Source organism: Bubalus bubalis, chromosome 2, assembly GCF_019923935.1.
Source record: "Bubalus bubalis isolate 160015118507 breed Murrah chromosome 2, NDDB_SH_1, whole genome shotgun sequence".
NCBI lineage: Eukaryota > Metazoa > Chordata > Mammalia > Artiodactyla > Bovidae > Bubalus > Bubalus bubalis.
In genome coordinates, this window is record NC_059158.1 from 79,431,969 (window position 1) to 79,452,110 (window position 20,142).

The window sequence follows — 20,142 nt, forward strand, 5'->3', positions numbered from 1 at the left end:
TAATTCCAATAGCTGAATGATTCCAGTTCTACCCAGAACTTTCTTATTCTGACTCATTTAGATTTTCTTAAGATTTGGATTTGCAGTAAATACTGCCTATTTTACTTAGATTACAACTTGTAGTCAGAGACTAGAATTTTTGCAATATGCTTTGCCATGCCAAATATGATATAACCACAAGATATATTCTTATAACATGAACCATTCATCTATGAGTTGTAGCACTCACTGTAATACAACATCATTCAGAGATATTTGACTTAGCTTGTGTCACTGATGTAGTGGCAATAAGCAAAAATTTATTTTGGCGGCACTGACCTTTAATGTCTCTGTGTATGGTCATTATCTTTTTACCACAAGCTTATCTGCCTTCTCAAAAATAAATTGTGTTTGAGATCTTTCCAGTGTCACCTTGCAATGTAAAATGGATTTATTTCAGACTGAGTTTATACCCTAGTGACTTTCAGAAAATAATTACCTTCACTCTGGCTAGCATCCCAGGAATATTGGCATTCCATAATGACACTATTATCAGTGACCCAGCTACAGAAGTTCCAGGTACACCCTCCGCAAGTCTCATTATACATTCTTTTCTAGAAATGATCATGACCTATACATCTATAATCTGTTTCCTTGGATCACCAAAGGACCCAATGGAGTTGTCCATTGGGCAGTACTATTCATGTTCTCCAAAGTAGAGTTAAGATACTTTATAGCTGGATTCATACCCTATAGACGGCCTAAAGAGTTTCTACTATGTGTACTCTCAAACTCTGTGGTTTAGTCATTAAGTCGTGTCTGACTCTTGTGACCCCATGGACTGTAACCCACCAGGCTCCTCTGTCCATGGAATTTTCCAGGCAAGAATACTGGAGTGGGTTGCCATTTCCTTCTCCAGGGGAAGACAACTTTAGCGTGCATCAGAATAACCTGGAGGGCTTACTAAAGCACTGATCACTGGGACCCAACATCCAAAATTTTCAATTCAGTAGGAATGGAGGTCAGTCTGAAAATTGACATTTCCAACAAATTCCTAGATGAGGGGGTGTTGCTGTTGCATGAAGAACATCACTTTGAGAAGCACTAGTGGTATATGACATGATTCTTACATGTACTGTTCAGGACAGGGATAACTCACACCTCAAGGAGTTTATAGTCTCATTGAGAAAATATTTATGCAAATAAATATCATAAATAAATAACATACTGCCCTTAGGGGCTAACAGATGAGTAAATCGACAAGAAGAAAAGCAGATTTAACTTTCTGTTTATGAGATTAGGGAAGCCTATGTGGAGGAGGTAGCAAATGACTGAGTCTGGATCAATGAGTGGAATTTAGAAATGTAAAGTTGTAGGATGAAATGGAGAAATATATTCCATTTGAAATATATTGCATTTAAAAACTATAGGACAAAATCTCCATTTTTATATTTATGAGACAATTCAAAGTCTGAAACTTTAAAAAATTTTCAGTTGTCTCAAAAATGTCAAAATTGTGTTTCTAAAACAGATTTTATTGCAATAACGTTAATCAATTAATAGTAATGTTTTTAATGTGCTAATGCTGTTGTGGTTATGTCAAAACGAGTTCTTATCTTTTAGAAAAGCATACTGAGATTTTTGTGGGTGAAATGACGTTGTTTGGGAGAGTGGATGGGGTCTGGATAGAGCAGGGTTGACCAATGGTGGCTGGGGCCCTGTGACAGGTACATGAGAGATCCATTGTATTATTTTGTTAACTTTTGTGTATATTATAAATTATTTATAATAATTTCCCACCCAAAACAGAAACTATATGGGCAAAATTAAAGAAGTACAGGGCTCATTGTTTATTTCTATTAAAATATAAAGTAAACAATTGAACAATAAGGGTAAAACGGTAACTTGAGACCATTTCATTCAATGATTTGACTTGAATGCCACTAAGGAGTATGGACTGTATTTTTAAGATAATGAAGGAACACTGAGAGTGTTTTGAACAGAGAAAAGTATGCACTTTGAGAATATTATTGTGGCAATGGTAGGAAAAACAGATCAGGAGGGCAAGAGTCTGAAGGTAAGAATCATGCAGTAAGGGTCTGAATAGAGATCTAGAGAATAGAAGAAAGGGAAGGTGAGGGTGGTGGAGTACAGGTGAATCTGTAGGCGTTGGCGGGCTTCGTAGGTGGCGCTAGTGGTAAAGAACCCACCTGCATATGCAAGAGACTTAAGAGACAGAGGTTTGATCCTTGGGTCTGAAAGATCCCCTGGAGGAGGGCATGGCAATCCACTCCAATATTCTTGCCAGGAGAATCCCATAGACAGAGCAGCCTGGAGGGGCTACAGTCCAAAGGGTTGCTAAGAGTCGGAAAGGACTGAAGCAACCTAGCATGCATGCATGTGGGTGTTGGCAACCAGTTAACCATAAAGGAATCATGGAAGTTCCCAAGATTCTGAACTTGAGGACTGGGAAAACATCAGTGCCATTAAAAGAAAGGGAATATTTACCAAGAAATGATAAAGTTTGTTTTTGAAATATTACTAGTGAGGGATTTTTGTGATCTGACCAAGAGATAGATAGAAATATGTGATTGAAGTGCAGAAAAGTAGGCAAGACAAGATGAATCTGAGAGACATATATGTGAGATCAGATGAGATTGCCCTGGAAAATAAATTGGTGGGAAAAGTGAATCACGGACTTTAGGAAGCATCTAAATTTTGGGATTAGAGAGGAGAATAGGAACCAGGGAAGGGACTAGTAGAGAGGTAGAAGGTGTAGAACTTCATGTTCATGTAGGTATTTTTTAGCATCAACTATTCTGCCCGACAATTAGACCAAAATTTAATTATGAGAAATTAAAACTGAATATTCTTTGTACACCTATGTTCATAGCAGCATTATTCAAAATAACCAAAAGGTGGAAACAGCTTAAATAATCATCAATGGATGAATGGAGAAACAGAATGTATATGCATATGTATGAGGCAGGGTGCTACAGAGAAACAGTACAAAGAGGATGTGTATACATACATAATAAGGAATTTGCTTCTGTAAGGATTTTCTGGATGTTTCTGCCTACTCATACTAGAAGTCAACCTAACAAAAATAGTCCATTAAAGAGGACAAAAAAATAAGTCAGCTATAAGATGTTCATCTTACTGAAAGAGATGTAGTTGTAGCCTGTGTCAGTCTTGAATATCTCAAAGCCTTGCTGATGAGCTCTTTCCAATTTGCTCATGGATCAGTCATGTGTGTCTAGATTCCATCAGAGAAATGGTCCAAGCATTATTCCATGCTGAAGAAATAATTTATTATCTTGAATTAGTAATGGCCTAAAGAAATTGCTGAAACTCTTTTCTGATTATTGTTAAAATTTAGTTTCCATTGTGCTGAGATTAAAATTGTACTTGTGAAACATTGGTAAATTATGAAATGGATAATACTAATTAATTCAACTTGGATTGCGGTAGAAGGGACGCATTCTGTATTTATCTGGACATAGCAGAATGTATGTTTCCTTAAAATAAAAATTGTATGAGTAGTGTGATTGTCTTGTTTTGGGAGCTATATGCATCACCTTAGCTAAAGGTAGTATCAGATTGCAACAATTTCTCTCTTTCTTTGCTACTGTAGATTTTGTTCTATTTAGTCTTATTTATATGTGTTTAATAGGATAGTGTATTGAATAGGAAGTGGGTAGTATATAAATCATAATAACAAGAAACCATTTTATCTTACAAGGACCTAGTCCAAGGTATTCTGATTTACTTACTCTTTTAGTCTTCACATAGGGTATATGAAGAAGATATCATTATTATTATTATTATTACCCTCACTTTATAGATAAGGAAACTGAGATTAAAGAGACCAAGTAACTTGCCCATCATCACACTTAGCAAATTGGTGGAGTCCATCATCACATTTAGCAAATTCAAACCCAGGTAGTCTTATTGCAGAGTTGAAATGTTCAATTCAGTTCAGTTCAGTTCAGTCACTCAGTCGTGTCCGGCTCTTTGCGACCCCATGAATCGCAGCATGCCAGGCCTCCCTGTCCATCACCAACTCCCGGAGTTCACTCAGACTCACGTCCATCGAGTCAGTGATGCCATCCAGCCATCTCATCCTCTGTCGTCCCCTTCTCCTCCTACCCTCAATTCCTCCCAGCATCAGAGTCTTTCCCAATGAGTCAACTCTTCGCATGAGGTGGCCAAAGTACTGGAGTTTCAGCTTTAGCATCATTCCTTCCAAAGAAATCCCAGGGCTGATCTCCTTCAGAATGGACTGGTTGGATCTCCTTGCAGTCCAAGGGACTCTCAACAGTCTTCTCCAACACCACAGTTCAAAAGCATCAATTCTTCGGTGCTCAGCTTTCTTCACAGTCCAACGCTCACATCCATACATGACCACTGGAAAAACCATAGTCTTGACTAGATGGACCTTTGTTGGCAAAGTAATGTCTCTGCTTTTGAATATGCTATCTAGGTTGGTCATAACTTTTCTTCCCAGGAGTAAGTGTCTTTTAATTTCATGGCTGCAGTCACCATCTGCAGTGATTTTGGAGCCCAGAAAAATAAAGTCTGACACTGTTTCCACTGTTTCCCCATCTATGTCCCATGGAGTGATGGGACCAGATGCCATGATCTTCGTTTTCTGAATGTTGAGCTTTAAGCCAACTTTTTCACTCTCCTCTTTCACTTTCATCAAGAGGCTTTTGAGTTCCTCTTCACTTTCTGCCATAAGGGTGGTATCATCTGCATATCTGAGGTTATTGATATTTCTCCCAGCAATCTTGATTCCAGCTTGTGCTTCTTCCAGTCCAGTGTTTCTCATGATGTACTCTGCATATTAGTTAAATAAGCAGGGTGACAATATACAGCCTTGACGAACTCCTTTTCCTATTTGGAACCAGTCTGTTGTTTCATGTCCAGTGCTAACTGTTGCTTCCTGACCTGCATATAGGTTTCTCAAGAGGCAGATCAGGTGGTCTGGTATTCCCATCTCTTTCAGAATTTTCCACAGTTTATTGGGATCCACACAGTCAAAAGCTTTGGCATAGTCCATAAAGCAGAAATAGATGTTTTTCTGGAACTCTCTTGCTTTTTCGATGATCCAGCAGATGTGGCAATTTGGTCTCTGGTTCCTCTGCCTTTTCTAAAACCAGCTTGAACATCAGGAAGTTCACGGTTCACATATTGCTGAAGCCTGGCTTGGAGAATTTTGAGCATTACTTTACTAGCATGTGAGATGAGTGCAATTGTGCGGTAGTTTGAGCATTCTTTGGTATTGCCTTTCTTTGGGATTGGAATGAAATCTGACCTTTTCCAGTGCTGTGGCCACTGCTGAGTTTTCCAAATTTGCTGGCATATTGAGTGCAGCACTTTCACAGCATCATCTTTAGGATTTGACATAGCTCAACTGGAATTCCATATCCTCCACTAGCTTTGTTCATAGTGATGCTTTCTAAGGCCTACTTGACTTCACATTCCAGAATATCTGGCTCTAGGTGAGTGATCACACCATCGTGATTATCTGGGTTGTGAAGATCTTTTTTGTACAGTTTTTCTGTGTATTCTTGCCACCTCTTCTTAATATCTTCTGCTTCTGTTATCTGTAATTAATTGAAGAAATAAATTGACTGCAAGACATTAGCGCTTTGTTAATATTGTCAACAATATTCTCTCAAACTCAACATATTAAAATTATAACTCATGATGCTTCTTCCTCCCCACAACACCTCTCCCTGAACACACCAGATCTGCTGAAAAGACAGCTTCAATTCTGCCATCAACATCATCATTGTCTCAAACCTTAAATTACCTCTGACTTACTACTCTTCTTTTCACATTAATCTACAATACAGCCAATCAGAGCCAGCAGGTAGCAAGAGTCCTGGTTATTAAAAGTTTTTATGTATTATTTTTCACTGAAGTATAGTTGAAAATATTGTAAATCAAAACTATATTAGTTTCTGGTATACAACGGTAATGCTTCAATATTTTTACAGATTATATTCCAGTTAAAGTTATCATAAAATATTGGCTATATTCTCTGTGCTATATAAAATATTCTTGTAGTTTATTATTTACATAGTAGTTTGTATTTATTAATTGCCTACCCTTATCTTGCCCCTCCCTTTCACTATTAAAAATTTTGTGTTGCTGAGTTTCTACTGCGGCAGGGACTACCCGTATTAGTTACTGCCTTTTCATGTTTCTGTTTTAATTCACAGGGTTAAAACCAGAGTCAAGAAATTTTTGAATTTGTTATTATTATTAGCCAATAAACAGTAATATTTCAGCCACTAGACAGATTAAGCAATGGGATTTTTATAAGCTTTATTAAGTGAGTGAAGTTGCTCAGTCGTGTCCGACTCTTTGTGACCCCATGGACTGTAGCCTACTAGGCTCTGAGGAGCCTCTCAGTCCATGGAATTTTCCAGGCAACAGTACTGGAGTGGGTTGCCATTTCCTTCTCCAGGGAATCTTCCCAACCCAGGGATCAAACCTGGGTGTCCCGCACTGCAGGCAGACGCTTTACCGTCTGAGCCACCAGGGAAGCTTTAGTTTTATTTAAGCTACCTGTAGTATTAAAGAAAAGGCTATATACTTGGCAACAGAATACAATTAAAGTTCAATATTTATATTTTTTTGCGGAAACCTTTATCTGAAAAGGATGAATGGCCAGTCAGGCGAGTCCTCCAGGAACTGTAATACTTTCCTGAAGTAGAGCTGACGAGGACTGCTGTTCTCAAAAAAGAACTACCAATCCCAGAATGCCATTTTCTCTATTTTTCTCGCGAGAATCCCAGAGGGCTAGCTCAACCAATCCCTTCATGAAAGAGCCTATGCTATAAGCCAATAAGAAGGCGTATGGGAGCCCAAAGGCGGGAGGCGGAAGGCGCCCTAGGTTTGAAATAGGAAAGTTGGCTCGGCTGCGGCTGCGGATTTTGGAGTTCGGCTGTTGGTTGAAATCGATTCAGGTCGTGTGGGGCAGGTGGCTGGGCTCAGGCCTGACGGAGAAGGTGGGAATTGAGCTGGGCTCCGAAACCCGCCTGTCGCGGTAGGGGAAAGTAGGTTTGGAGGCGGAATGCGTATTTTGGGGGCAGAGTCTGAAATGTACCTCTTGTTGCTGTTTAGGGAGCAGAATGGGCAGCCACAAAGCAGAGGGGTTTGGGGTTTCACCGGAGACAAGTCTGCGAATTTTCTGAGGAGATTTTATGTCATTGGGAAGGTTGTAGCGTTACAGAAAACCGATGGGACCTGGGATCTTACATCCTTTCACAGGGGAGGAACTGAGGCCGGGAAAGTCGAGGTTACTTGTACAAGTCCTGGACTAAACCCACTAAACTCTCCTCCAGTTTCCATTTTACTGCCACCTTTCCTGATCTGGAGGTGGAGGAGGAAGAAGGAGTGTAGATAAGTGGGATCTTACCCCATGATAGGGGCTGCGCCTTCTGGGACCTGGCAATCCAGGCCGGAATCAAAAGGGTCAGAGTTGGAAGGAGTCTAAGCAATCCCCAGCTTTACTTGTGAGAAAACGGAGGCAGAGTCATATTTCCCAGGGTCAGGGTGAGTGTTGTGTGAGGATAACACTCATTACTACTAATGAATTCCTAGGGAGTGATGGTGTTCTGATTTCCTGCTGCACCTATACCATAGTTAAGTTTCGGTGGCTTGATATGCCCTGGGATATTTAGAGTTAAAAGTAAGTTGCTATGGGAGTAGGGGTTTAAGGGATGCTACATTACCCTATCAACAAGGATTTACTGTATAGCACGGTAGATTGAAATCTTGTAATAAACTATAATGGAATCGAGTAGAAAAATAGAATATAGATATATATATATATGACTGAATCACTTTGTTGTACACCTAAAACTAACACAGTATTGTAAATAAACTATACTTCAGTGTATTAAAGAAAGTAAGTTGCTAACCATTTTCTAGCAAATTTCAAACTGCCAAAATATACTTGACTAAAATACGTGGCTGATATGGTTTCAGTAACTTACAAAATACAAAGTGTGTCCTATTTGTTTTGTAGCCTTGTCTTACAAAATGGGAGAGGATGAACTGGCACTATTTGATAAAAGCATAAATGAATTTTGGAATAAATTCAAAAGCACTGTCAGTGACACCTCCTGTCAGATGGTGGGACTAAGAGAAGCCTACAAGGACTCTGTTAAAGCATTTGCAGGTACCTACATTTAACTCACAACATGCTGTTATTCTTTGTGGTTCTTGTCTGTTTTTTAGTGTAATTTCAGCTGAATTGAAACTTCAACTCCTTGTCTCTTTCAGAAAAGCTGTCTGTGAAATTAAAGGAAGAAGAACGGATGGTTGAAATGTTTCTGGAATATCAAAATCGTATGTAACAAACTGTAGAAATAGATCATAGAGTTTTTTTAGATTAAACATCTTCAGAAAATCCCTCATACAAGTAAAACAGTGTGTTTATATATATCAGTTCAGTTCAATCGCTCAGTCGTGTCCCACTGTTTGCGACCCCATGGACTGCAGCATGCCAAGCTTTCCTGTCCATCACCAACTCCCAGAGCTTGCTCAAACTCATGTCCATCGAATCGGTGATGCCATCCAACCATCTCATCCTCTGTCATCCCCTTCTCCTCATGCCTTCAGTATTTCCCAGCATCAGGGTCTTTTCCAGTGAGTCAGTTCTTTGTATGAGGTGGCCAAAGTATTGGAGCTTCAGCTTGAGCATCAGTCCTTCCAGTGAACACCCAGGACTGATCTTTAGGATGGACTGGTTGTATCTCCTTGCAGTCCAAGGGACTCTCAAGAGTCTTCTCCAATACCACAGTTCAAAAGCATCAATTCTTTGGCGCTCAGCTTTCTTTATGGTCCAACTCTTTTATTTATATATATATATATATATATATGTATATGTATATGTATATGTATATATAGCTTCCCTGGGGGCTTAGTGGTAAAGAATTTGCATGCCAATGCAGAAGTAACAAGAGAAGTGGGTTCAATCTCTGGGTTGGGAAGGTCCCCTGGAGGAGGAAATGGCAACCCACTCCAGTATTCTTGCCTGGAAAATTCCAGAGGAGCCTGGCAGGCTGCAGTCCATGGGGTCACAAAGAGTTGGACTGAGCACACATGCACACAATCCAGCTTAATAAATACAACATCGCATGTTATACCTTCCTCTTCTCTCACCTTCTAGAACTAATCTGTCAGTATTTTACTTTAGTATTGAGGTTTTGAATGTTATATATGTGGCAGCATTTTGTATTAATATGTATTCTGTCCCCTTTTCACTTAGCATTTGCTCCTGAGATTCATCTTCACTGATGTATAAGTGCCCATATTTTTGAAAAATGAGTTTCACAGACTAGAATACAAAATCAGTACATGTTCATCACACTGATGTATAAATGCCCATGTTTTTTTAAAATGAGTTTCACAACTTTGAAAAACGAGTTCTCTCAGCTCTTTGGGTGTAGGTTTAAAATCTGACAGTTTTTCTCTATATATTTTTATTGCTCCTACCTTTCAATGGCACCCCACTCCAGTACTCTTGCCTGGAAGATCCCATGGATGGAGGAGCCTGGTAGGCTGCAGTCCATGGGGTCTCGAAGAGTCGGACACGACTGAGTGACTTCACTTTCACTTTTCACTTTCATGCATTGGAGAAGGAAATGGCAACCCACTCCAGTGTTCTTGCCTGGAGAATCCCAGGGATGGGGGAGCCTGGTGGGCTGCCATCTATGGGGTCACACACAGTTGGACACGACTGAAGCAACTTAGCAGCAGATTGTCCAGAGTAGATTAGCAGCTTTTACTGAATTCTCACACACAGACCACAGGCTTGTAGCCACAGGCCAAAATCCACTGGAGATACTAAATTTTGCCAAACCATGTTTTGAACACTGTCAAATCAGAGTGTCTTTACATGGGACACATGTACTTAATGTGCTACAGTCCCTGATTGTTTCTTCTGCTTTGCTTTGCCTTGACCACTTATTTTCTGGCCCCTGAAGGCATGTGATTTTGGAACTCCTGGGAGGCTGTTACAGGAGACTTCTACCCAGGTCCACTTTCTTAGCTGCCCTGAAGCTTCCATGCTCTTTTACTGCTTCTCATTCCCTCTGTAACCAGCAGCAGGAAGGAAAAGCACACAATCCTTCAAATATTAGAATAAAAACATTCCTATACATGGTATTTATGCACCACTTACTAGCTTAAAATTTTTCATACCATCATTAGATACCCTAATCCTGTGGGGTAAATAAATGGGGCAGCCATTATTAAACTTGTGTTTTGTTGTTCAGTTGCTCAGTCGTGCCTGACTCGGCAACCCCATGAACCGCAGTATGCTACGTTTTGCTGTCCTTCCCCATCTTCAGGAGCCTGCTCAAACTCATGTCCATTGAGTCGGTGACGCCATCCAACCATCTCATCCTCTGTCATCCTCTTCTCCTCCTGCCTTCTATCTTCCCAACATCAGGGTCTTTTCTAATGCATCGGCACTTTGCATCAGGTGGCCAAAATACTTGCTTTACAATTGAGGAAAAGAGGACCCACAGTTGTGATTGAATCAAGGTCCTTGGGTAACAGCTGAGAAACCAGATGGGAACTGAGAACTTTTGGTATTTACATCTGTATCTCTTTTGCAGTAAAATTCTACTTAATTATCCTTAAAAAGTAGCATTTTTCTTTCTGGTAATTCTGATAAGATGTTTATTTTTAAATTATGTCTTATATAATCTGATCATGTCCACAAAGTCTTAGAAAATACAGAAAAGTGTGTAATTGGTATGTTTATTGCTTTATTTGCATTTCTGCGATTACTGAGTATAAATTATCTTTTGTATTTGTTAATCATCTTCATTTTGTGTTTCCTTTGTTCATTCCTTTGTCCTTTTCTTTCAAATTTATATTTGTGTCTTCTTTAGATTAAGAATAGTAACCTTTGTTGACAGAGAGGATAGTTTAATGGCTAAAAGCATGACCTTTGAAGTTAAGACCTAAGTTTGAATCCAGGTCTTACTGTTCATTGCATTCTAGCAGGTAAAGCTGTGAGCAAGGTTTTGAACTGCTGAGACTTCTTTTTCTTCTTCTTTGTTTTAATTGAAGTTATGGTTAGTTTACAGGGTGTTAGTTTCAGGTATACAGGAAAGTGATTTAGTTATATATACATATTTATTGTTTTTCAGATTTTTTTCCCTTACAGGTTATTACAAAATATTGAGTAGAGTTCCCTGTGCTATACAGCAGGTCCTTGTTGATTATCTGTTTTATATATATTAGGTTTTTTTCTTTTAAAAAAGAGTAAGACGTCCATCATAGTTGTATTATTGTGAAACTTGAGTAAATTTATATAAATATAAGAGCAAGTATCTAGCTTATAGTAGAGTTTTTATACTTATTTGATTCAAATATAAGTTTGTCTGCTTGCCTGCCTTTCTCTTCAATTTCCTTTTGCCTTCAAGTAAAAAGATCTTTCTCCGTATAGTTAATTTTATATTCACAGATACTGCCTTTTAGGTTTCATAAAGTTTCATTTTACATTTAAATATTTAATTTAAATGTGGATTTTATTTTGGATTTCAGCACTGTTTGGGGAAGAGTCTACCTCTTGATTTATGATATTTATCATGTTAGTTCCCTAAATACACCCACGTTTGTTTGGGCTCTTTTGTTTGTTTCACTGAGTTGTAGTCAGCTGCTGCACCACTATTGTGTTAATACCGTGACAGTCACAGCTGTTGAATCTGATAGGGCAAGTCCCTTTTCTTACTATTTTCTCTCCGTATTTCCTAACTGTTCTCACCTGTGTAATTACTTTTGTTAGATCTTCCCTTTCTCTTCCCTCCAAATTCCACTGAGGCTTTATTAAACACAGAAATGGGTTTGGGAAATATTTACATCTTTATAATATTTAGAAGCTTAAAATGTCTCTCCATATAACTGGGTCAAATGTATGCCTGAGACAGTTTTGCATTTTTTTTCCTTACAAAGCCTGCATATATCTTGATCTAGATTATTCCTGAATGTCTTGATTTCCACCTTCCTTCTTCCGTTCAGTCAGTTGAGTTCAGTTGCTCAGTCTTGTCTGACTCTTTGTGACCCTGTGGACTGCAGCACGCCAGGCTTCCCTGTCCATCACCAACTTCTGGACCCTACTCAAACTCATGTCCATTGAGTCAGTGATGCCATTCAACCATCTCATCCTCTGTCATTCCTTTCTCCTCCTGCCTTCAATCTTTCCCAGCATCAGGGTCTTTTCCAGTAAGTTAGTTCTTCACATCAGGTGGCCAAAGTATTGAAGTGTAAGCTTGCGTATCAGTCCCTCCAATGAATATTCAGAACTGATTTCCTTTAGGATTGACTGGTTTGATCTCCTTACAGTCCAAGGGACTCTCAAGAGTCTTCCAACACCACAGTTCAAAAGCATCAATTCTTTGGCACTCAGCTTCACATCCTGATTTGGAACCAGTCTGTTGTTCCATGTCCAGTTCTAACTGTTGCTTCCTGACCTGCATACAGATTTCTCAGGAGGCAGGTCAGGTAGTCTGGTATTCCCATCTCTAAGAATTTTCCAGTTTGTTGTGATCCACACAGTCAAAAGCTTTGGCGTAGTCAATAAAGCAGAAGTAGATGTTTTTCTGAAATTCTCGCCTTTTCTATGATCCAATGGATGTTGGCAATTTGATCTCTGGTTTCTCTGCCTTTTCTAAATCCAGCTTGACCATCTGGAAGTTCACGGTTCACGTACTGTTGAAGCCTGGCTTGGAGAATTTTGAGCATTACTTTGCAAGTGTGTGAGATGAGTGCCATTATGTGGTAGTTTGAACATTCTTTGGCATTGCCTTTCTTTGGTATTGGAATGAAAACAGACCGTTTCCAGTCCTGTGGCCACTGCTGAGTTTTCCAAATTTGCTGGCATATTGAGCGCAGCGTTTTAACAGCATCATCTTTTAGGATTTGAAATAGCTCAATTAGAATTCCATCACCTCCACTAGCTTTGTTCATAGTTATGTTTCCTAAGGCCCACTTGACTTCACATCCAGTATGTCTGGCTCTAGGTAAGTGATCACATCATTGTGGTTATCTGGGTCATGAAGATCTTTTTAATATAGTTCTTCTGTATATTCTTCCTTCTTCACTGCCTCCTTACCTTCTTCTCTTCCTCTCTCCTTTCTTCTATCACTTTGGTATATTTCAGAATATACCAGATATCTAGCATTAAAATTAGGTATTTCTTCAAAGCATCTGAAAAGCTGGTGTTTTCCTTATGTACTTATTTGAAGGGGAGAGCTGCAAAGGTCATGATCTGATTTTGTATTTCTTGGTTTAATTTAGCATTCTCATTTAAAAATGCATTTTTTGTCTCCTCATTTTTGTTTTCAAAGACAAATAGAAAAGGATAAAGATTCTTGTTCTTTTACGGTTTTTTAATCGTCAGGAAATGCTTATCAATTAAAACATTAATTTTGTGAAAGTCAGTATTTTGCTCTTTTTATAGATACATGTTGATGAGCAAAGCATATAGATTCTAGCTAATACTTTGTGCTTCTTACAGAAATCTGCAGACAGAATAAGCTCATTCAAGAGAAAAAAGAGAATTTATTAAAGTTGATTGCTGAAGTAAAAGACAAAAAACAGGAAGTGGAGGCACTGACTGCAAATATCCAGGATCTTAAGGAAGAATATGCTAGAAAGAAGGAAAGTAAGTTTCCAGTTGTACAGGTGTTTAAAACAATCTAAATTTCAAAGTAGTGATGGCTCACAATTATGTACATTTTGCCTTCTCCCCAGTTCATTGCCAGCAGTAGCTAACATACTTTAAGACCATAACTAGTCATTCACCTCTCTCTGTAAGGTGTCTGTGAAGTTTGCTAGGTGGATTTTATTTTCCTTCTTTTGCTTAAAGAGCCTTTTTTTTTTTCTGTCTTTTTAAAAATTTATTTAGTTTTAACTAAAGGAAATTGCTTTACAGTATTGTGTTGGTTTCTGCCAAACATCAACATGAATCAGCCATAGGTATACCAGCATCCCTCCCTAATGACCCTCCCTCCCACCTCCCCCATTCCACCCCTGTAGGTTGTTACAGAGCCCTAGTTTGAGTTCCCTGAGGCATAACAGCAATTCCTATTGGCTGTCTATTTTACATATGGTAATGTATGTTTCCATGTTACTCTCTCTATATATCCCATCCTGTCCTTCCTAACCCTCCTCATGTCCATAAATCTGTCTCCATTGCTTCCCTGCAAATAATTTCATCAGTTCCATCTTTCCAGATTCCATATATATGCATTAGTGAAGACTGATCCTTTTGATTTCTAATAGAACAAGAGAATAATGAAATTGAGTTTCATTATTGTGGGAGTTTAATTAAGCAGAGTGGGAGACAGTTTCACTAAATAAGATTTGCCTGGGAGAAACCATCATGTAATTTATGCAACAGATTCATTGATCACGCATCCTCTGCCAGGAACTATTAAGCGTGTTCTTCATGCTGTAAAGCCTCTTTGTCTAAGACTTTTATTTTTTTTTTAAAAAGCTGCTTCTTTTAGATAGAAGACTTGTTTGGCCATAAATGAAATAATCAATTCTAAAATCTCTTGAAGATAGCAAAGTTAGTTTCTTGAATGCTTTTTCTTATAGAGTTTGTGTACAAATCGACATTATTTTTTTCAACTCTTAAGTATTGCTTAGAGAATACTGCATTAACTTTTGAAGAAAAGTTCTAAACTAGCATGAAATAACGCTGACTTCCTATTTAAAATAATAGAATATTTTTCCAGTGAAGCAACTGATACATTTTTGGCTAACTAAAAGCGAAATGGTGTACAAGAAGTCTTGCTGTTTCTCTGCTGCTTGCAAGTCCTTGGCCTATTTATTCATGCTGCTTTATAATAAAATAGAACAAAACTTATTCCTCTTAATACTGGTATGTATTTTTTCATACAGTTTTTCCTTCCAGCTTGAATGAACAGAAGCCCCTTTTGCTACTTGGTAGAGATAGAAAGTGTAGTAAATGTAAATGTAAGCTGATTTATTTGCCTGGTATCATTTTTATGGTTGTTTAAAAGTTTTTTAAAATTAGTTAAAAGAATATTAATTGAATGTTATTTAAAATATTCTATACTCATTGTATGTGTTTTTAATCACAGCTATTTCCACTGCTAACAAAGCTAATGAAGAGAGGTTGAAAAGGCTACAGAAATCTGCAGACTTGTATAAAGATCGACTTGGACTAGAAATTCGAAAAATTTATGGTTAGTATATTAATGTAAGTAAAACATAGGATATTTGAAAAGTCTGTCTTAAGTAGAAAAGAATCTTTAAAATATTTTCAGCTAAGATAGTGACCACATTGTTAACTTTTTAAACAGTAAGAAAAAATTACAAAAGTTATATCACCCTAATGTAATTACTCATGCCTTGGTTATTTATCATCCAGTATTTTAGTAAAAGTATTTTAGGCATGGTTGCCAGCATGCAAAAAATTTTTTTGTTCCTTGTTCTTACTGGTATTGTATGATTAGTATTTCTCTAATTGCTATAGCCTTCATAATGGTAATTTTAACATAGTGGTATAATAATTCATTCCATAAGTGTAGCTTAATTTATTCAGTCTTTTATCTATTGTTTAACCCATATATTACTCTTAAGTTTAACACTTGGATTTTACATTTTTCAGTTTTAGATATACTATAGTGGACATACATAGACTTCTCCATTTGGGGGCACAGTTTTCATGAAATTCCCAGAGATGAATTACTGAGTTAAAGCATAGGAATATTTCTGCCACTGTTACATATATATGTGTCAATTTATAGAAATATTTATGGTGTTGGGAGTCCCCAGGATTACATTCCGTTTTGGTGATTTCACTAGAAAGATTTACAAGACTCGGGGTGGCTCAGATTTATGGCAGTGAAAGGATACGAAACAAAATCAGCCCAAAGGAAAAAGTCACGTGGGGCAAAATCTAGAGGAAACAAGTTTTCAAGAGCCTTAAGCCAGTGGACTCACACAGGATGTGGTTAACCCCTTCAGCGTCGAATTGTGACAGTACACGTGAAGTGTTGTCTACCAGGGAACCTCCTTAGAGACTCTGGAAGCTTGGCCTGGTTTTGCTTGGACTTCACCCCAGGAATTATTTGCATTGCTGATTTTGCTGTATCCTTTCACTGACATCATAGCTCTGAGTACAACCAGTGGTGAGCCCCAGGAATCCTCCTAGTGAATTTTCAAACCTGTGGTGGTCTTGGGAATCTCTGATACCCCAGACAAGGACCAGTCTTGCAAGCAGACCTTTTCTGGGGGTAGAAGTCTCAGGCCTGCTAGGTCAACTCTTTTATGCAGTCTGTGTATAATGTAAAGAGTACCCATTTCATTGTTATTTGTGCCAGAATTGTAGTTTCTTTTTAAAGTTTTTTGGTTTATTTTAGTATCTGGCAGTTGATTAGATAATAGAAACTTTTAAAAAATACATTTCTTTGATTATTAATGAAAATGTGACCATTTTCCCCATTTATTTACTAATTATACTTCTTTCTGAAATTGGACCCTCTATTCATAAATCTGTTTGCCTTAGTTTTGGTGTTTTTCCTATCTGTCAGAATGAGTTTTTAATACAAAATGTTAACCTTTGCTTAGAGGAGAACATAAAGACCAGCTCTGAACTTTTTAAAAAATTTTATTTAGTTTCAATTGGGGGACAACTGCTTTACAATATTGTGTTGGTTTCTAAAAATATGGAACGCTTCATAAATTTACATGTTATCTTTTCACAGGGATGATGCTAATCTTCTCTGTATCATTCCAATTTTAGTGTATGTGCTACTGAAGCAAGCGTAGCTCTGAACGTTTGATCCATTGGTCTTTAAGTTTATCTTCACTGTTATCCTGAGGTGCTTTTTTGTGTTTTGTTTAGTTTTGTCTCAAAACCACTTTTAAAGCTTTAACATTATTTTTAGATTTAAAGTAGAAGTTTCTCATAGTCCTCAAAATCAGGAAATACTGTTTATAGCAGTGTAGATATTAATCAGAGATGGAGGGAAGAAAGCTCATCTCAACTGAGAGCTTTGGCACAATAAAATAATTCTCATACTAAATAATTTAATCCCTTTTTTCAGGTGATAAATTGCAGTTTATATTCACTGATATTGACCCTAAGCATCCTGATAGCCCATTTATGTTTTCCCTTTGCCTAAATGAAGCAAGGGACTATGAAGGTATGTACTCCTATCTCTTAAATGGTATTTAAGATTGGCATCCCGGAATGTTATTTGACTTAGAACATAAAGTAACGTGAAGGCAAGTAATATTCCCACAAGCTGTTGCTTTCTTTTCCAGTCTTGCTTCTTGTGATATTGTCTTCTAAAGGCAATGACTATAGTTTTGATTTATAGATAGTATCCAGGAACCTTAATAAGTAACTTCTCTTCCGGATGGCACAGTGCCACAATGGCTGAAAGACTTAAAAGACCAGCGATCACTGCATTTCATATGCAAGTTTGAATTATGCTCTTAGAGAACTTAAAGCTAAAGCTATAAAGGATATGACTGCCTAAATGTGAATATTGTATGTGATCTAAGTAGATGATTTTCAATTTGAATGTGATAATTTAATTTCCAAAAAATAAATTTTAAAATATCCTATCCTGAAAATCCCAGATGTTGATAATTTTGCCTCGTTACTGATTCTGCAGTGGTCCAGAAAGGTCTTTAATGTGTGGGAAGTTATATGTTCGGCAATAGTGTGAACAAAAAGAATGGAAATTTATTTATCTCTTTTTATTATTCTAATGTTAAGGATTCTAAAATAATCCTTAACTTACTGGAATTCAGAAAAATGGTTCTTAGCTCTTTATACCTGTGTCCTCAAAGTATTTGTATTAATAACAGATGGACACTCAGGAAAACTGCTGAGTTGGCTCCCTGATGTGACTTAGTGACTCGAATTTATAGTTTAGGAATGTAGTTCAAGTACAAATGTTTGGTTTTTTTTTTTTTCTCTCTAGGTAAATATCTTCTAATCTGATGGCTGCTAACTTTTAAAAAGTAAATCCCAAAACCTCCTACCTAGCTTCTCAGTTTTCTCTAAATTGGATAGCCTCTCTTGTTATATAGTGTTATGGTATTTAATAATGTATTAAAATAGAGTCTACAGTATAAATTTGGAACCAGGTGCTCTTTGCTGTTCTTTCTCTGCTTTGGTCATGGGCCTTGTTTCCCAATCAGTCTCTGCCAAAGAACTAGAAATCTGACAGGCTTCAATTTCTTCTCCTTGGACAAAGGACAAGACTAATGGTAGAGAAAGTTGAATCATTCCTTTCCTTCGACCACCTTCACAGGAGACTTGCTCCTAGTACGTACCAGCTGGTGCAACTGCATGTGAGGGCCATGTTGTTAGCTCTGACTTTGAGTCCCATTTGGCCGTGTAAATACAACTTTGAGAATAGCAGCTACATTTTCTAATGATCCCCATTTCAGTTGTAAAACAGCAGATATTTCTTTCCATAGTTGTCAGTTATTAAGGGTTGGCGTTGGAAGTTGTTCTTTTTTTGATCGAGTGGTCAGAAATTAGATTTGAAGCCAAATTTTGCACAGAAAACTGACAACAGTTTAAAAAAAAAATACTGTTAAAATAGTTTAAATAGTTAAAATGTATGGAAAAGATGATAGGAAATGGCCTTCTGTTCTGTATCTCTGAGCTCTTCAGTCCTTGATTACCATCTGTTTAAAACAAGATTGTAGTATTTAATATTTGAATATTTAGAGATTAAACAAAGGAAAGGTCCAAAAGATAGTTAGGATATGAAAATCAAGTTTGTGTGTCATTCTGTGCTGAAAGCATTTCAGGAAAATAGAATTGAAACGACTTGAATCATATGAGAGCATCTAAGTTAGGAATACATCTCTTCTAAAAATATTGTCTCTTTTTTTTTCCTCCTAGTGTCAGATAGTGCTCCTCATCTTGAGTGCCTCGCAGAATTTCAAGAAAAAGTAAGGCAGACCAACAATTTTTCAGCTTTTCTTGTCAACGTTCGGAAAGCTTTTACTGCCCTGGTTTATAATTAATATATACACGGTGTGTAAAAACCGCTATCCCTTTGTATTTCTCTTTTTTGAAAAACTGTCATTATTCGGTGTTTGTCTATAATCTTTATTTTTGTAACATTTCTGTGTGCTGATTTTTGTCAATTATTTTAATTAAAATCTTGGGAAAGAAGGTTTAAGTCAAGCTATTAGAAGTCATGGATCAGTAATAATAAAAAATGAAGGGAGTGAGTCCAACCTGTGGTTTGCAATTTCTAAAATGTACTTCACAGAGTAAATGCTATCATCCTAATGTCTTAAAGGAAGGAATGTTTTATCTTAAACCAAGAGGGATCTACAGTTAAAGGACAAATCTTTGTACCAGAAGAAAGTTGTGTTCTAAAATATCTAGAAAAGGATCTAATTTTGAAAATCCAAATGTAGAAAATTCATAAGCAATTTCCATTTTGTAATATTTATACTGGTTAGTTGTGGTCTAGACATATATTTGACATCTTTGGAGTCTATTCAGTACAGACTACAACTCAATCAGTTTTCTTCTAGGATTTCATTTTTGTCACTATTCTTTCCTTATAAATTTGGTTGTGTTTAGGTCTGCTGGCTTTAGTGGAAGCCACATACTACTGTCTCAGGATATCTTGGGCACGCCTAAAAGCCATGGAGCAGTGGCCTCCATGCTTCTAGCTACTTCTGGCTTCCCCTTGCTGTCTGGTGGGGGAGGTTAAGCCAGTTGTCTAGCCAGGGCTGGAGGGAGCTTCAGAGCACTATCCCTCAGTTGCCTCTCATGTCTAGGACTTGGCTCAGGGTTCTGCTCACCATCGTATAGCAGTGGAATTTATCTAAGAATGCTGTGGGCCAGTGGGAATGTTATTACTCAGCCATCCCCACTGTGCAGACCAGCTTTTAGGCACCACTGATTGATACTATTTCTGCAGAGATGAAAGGCTGATAAACTGCCCTGGAGATTGGAGTGTGTGGTACAAATAATCATCTTATCCTGTCTTAGCATGGGCTTGGCTAAAGGAGTATTTTAACAGGCAGTTCAGTGAGCAGACTATCCAGTTTTCCTAGGCAAACCTTCACATTTGGCTTTATTTTGTAATATACCTACATTTAAAT

The 20,142-nt window shown here is 37.7% G+C and overlaps 1 protein-coding gene and 1 non-coding gene across 4 annotated transcripts; one reads left to right on the forward strand and one right to left on the reverse strand.

Annotated features, from left to right (window-relative positions):
• The first annotated feature begins 6,844 nt into the window (after positions 1-6,844).
• On the forward strand, positions 6,845-19,260 carry SPC25 (SPC25 component of NDC80 kinetochore complex). 3 transcript variants are annotated; one of them, XM_045163973.1, is made up of 7 exons: positions 6,845-7,001; positions 8,024-8,176; positions 8,281-8,346; positions 13,532-13,678; positions 15,126-15,230; positions 17,097-17,195; positions 18,920-19,260. In XM_045163973.1, exons 2-7 carry the CDS (start codon positions 8,038-8,040, stop codon positions 19,042-19,044), a joined length of 681 nt encoding a protein of 226 aa, XP_045019908.1. In that variant the 5' UTR covers positions 6,845-7,001; positions 8,024-8,037; the 3' UTR covers positions 19,045-19,260. The 3 variants fall into 3 exon arrangements, with proteins under 3 accessions (XP_045019908.1, XP_045019910.1, XP_045019909.1); XM_045163975.1 differs by having other exon boundaries at positions 6,888-7,039; XM_045163974.1 differs by having other exon boundaries at positions 6,895-7,049.
• LOC123465488 lies at positions 16,710-16,812 on the reverse strand. Its single transcript, XR_006640722.1, has one exon. It is a non-coding gene; the product is annotated as a U6 spliceosomal RNA (small nuclear RNA).
• Positions 19,261-20,142: the final 882 nt, after the last annotated feature.